Here is a 2,187-nt window from a genome sequence, read left to right as displayed (position 1 = left end):
AAATGATCTACTATCTTCTCGTACTCTCTTAAGGTTCTATATTAAAGAGGCAAATGCTAAAGGTCCAACTTTTTTGCACAACAAAAGTCTAACATTTGCCTTTTTTTAAAAAAAAAAAAAAATGGAAAAAATGTTTGAAGCAACTCTATCTATTTTTTACATTTCTTTTATTTAGTATTTTTTAAAATAAAAAATGGTATTTTTCTTCATAATAATGACATTTTCTTTAAAAAAAATGACATTATTATGAAAAAAATACCATTTTTCATTTTTTTAAAAATACCAAATAAAAGAAAGACAAAAAATAGATAGGGTTGCTTCAGACATTTTTTTCCATTTTTTATTTTGTTTTTTTAAAAAAAAAAATAAAACAAAAAACAAAAAATAAAAGTTGAACTTTTGTTTGGCAAAAAAGTTGGGCCCCTATCATCCCTCTATTAGAGAATACAGAATAAGGCTATTGAATTATTGTGTGCCAAAACACAATTTTGTGCGTTGAAACATAATTTTTCTATCATAAACTGAATTAGGCATTAGAGTTTTTTTGACAATTGCAGAGTTTTGCAGCTATTTAGAGTGCACGACGACAAATTGCAGATCTAGAAGTCCAAACCATATCGAAAACTGTTCTAAAATTCACGTATAATAATAATAAAAAAAAAAAACACACCAAAAAAAAAAAAAACACGAACAAAAAAAAAAACCGTATCATTTCTCATTTCGATATGGCTCCATGTGATAATTGGTAATAGTGAGGCGGAAAGGACATCTCTTCTCTCCTCTTTTATTTTTCTCAACCAAACAAGCGACAGGAGTCAATGGTCTTCACTCATTTTCCTCTCCCACCTATCATATATTGACCAATGACCATCCTTTAAAAATTAATTTCTTAAAGTAAAGGACCATTCATTTCTTTTTCTTTTTCTTTTCTTTTTTTTTTTAAAAAGAGTAATGCTTGATATTATATTTTATTTTACAATAATTTCATTATGGACAATCTTAAGGATTGAAATAACCATGGCACTATTTATGATAATGACAATTGAGTGATAAAAATATATGTTATAACATTATTTTTTTTAAGAAATGCTATATCCTATACTTTCGTCCCATTACTCTTTTTGATCAATGTTATATATAGGTGGTGGCTTGTAAAATTTTCATTAAAATTTAGATTAATTTTTATTATATTTTAATCGAATTGTAATTTTAAAATGCACTTATAGATGTAAAAAAAATTAGTGTAAGAAAATGAGAGTATGTATAGCATGTAATATATAATATTATTTATATATATATATATATAGATGAAATCACATGTTGCTTTCTGGTCCCCAAGACAGCCACTATAGATGAAAGGAAGAAAAGAAGGCCCCAATGCGTTATTTAGTGATCGGAGCCCCCAAATGCCGGGATGTTGGAGTGTATGGGGAGGGAATGTTGCAATCATCTTTATTAAGTTGTATGAAATTTGGTTAAATCTAACAAAAAGTATATATATAAGTTAAAAAAAAAAAAAAAACCAATGGCCTAAAATATTCCTAGAGTTGGGCGAACTGCTCCTCTTACTATCCTCAAGAGGATTTGGGGTTACACGGACCACCCACCCCAAACTGTCGGGCGTTAATATGTGGATCAACTAATTAATCCAACAATCACCATGGGCCCATGGCGTTAGCATTTCTCTTTCAATTTTTTATCCAACAATTAGAAAAGCATAAGGCATTCAAGGCAATAAGCACGTACATATTTCAAAAAATATTTTGAATTTTTTTTTTGAGACGTGTCATCTTTTAACCTGTATCTCTACTATAAAACTGATTTTATGAGATGAATTAGGCTCATAAGCTTCTTTTATATATATATATATATATATATATATATATATATGAGAATACATTCAATCAAGATGTGTGGTAAAATCAATCTTCTACGACATCCAATAAGAAAGTGGCACATATTTAATAACAATTTTAATCTTCAAAAGTATTGATAAATGTAAAATTAGTTATTATAGTTGGCCCAAATTACAAATCGCTTCCTGTCTTATCCAAATGAACTCAAATGTCATTAGGATATGCAAAAAAATAATAATAATCATTTGAGTCGAATTCCGTTAGGTGCCATGTCAACCTCAATAAATGGCAACATGTATCACCCTTTAATAATATATATATATATATATAT

The 2,187-nt window shown here is 27.9% G+C and overlaps 1 protein-coding gene across 1 annotated transcript in view; it reads right to left on the bottom strand.

Moving 5' to 3' along the window:
* Nucleotides 1-1,900: 1,900 nt before the first annotated feature.
* Nucleotides 1,901-2,187, bottom strand: part of LOC132178454 (CRS2-associated factor 2, chloroplastic-like) — a 4,274-nt gene continuing 3,987 nt past the window's right edge. Inside the window, exon 6 of the mRNA XM_059590890.1 lies at nt 1,901-1,930. Coding sequence (XP_059446873.1) covers nt 1,901-1,930 — 30 coding nt within the window. The remainder of the gene's footprint in view (nt 1,931-2,187) is intronic.

This window comes from Corylus avellana, chromosome ca4 (assembly GCF_901000735.1).
Source record: "Corylus avellana chromosome ca4, CavTom2PMs-1.0".
NCBI classification, from domain to species: Eukaryota; Viridiplantae; Streptophyta; class Magnoliopsida; order Fagales; family Betulaceae; genus Corylus; species Corylus avellana.
This window is presented reverse-complemented; position numbering and strand designations above follow the sequence as displayed.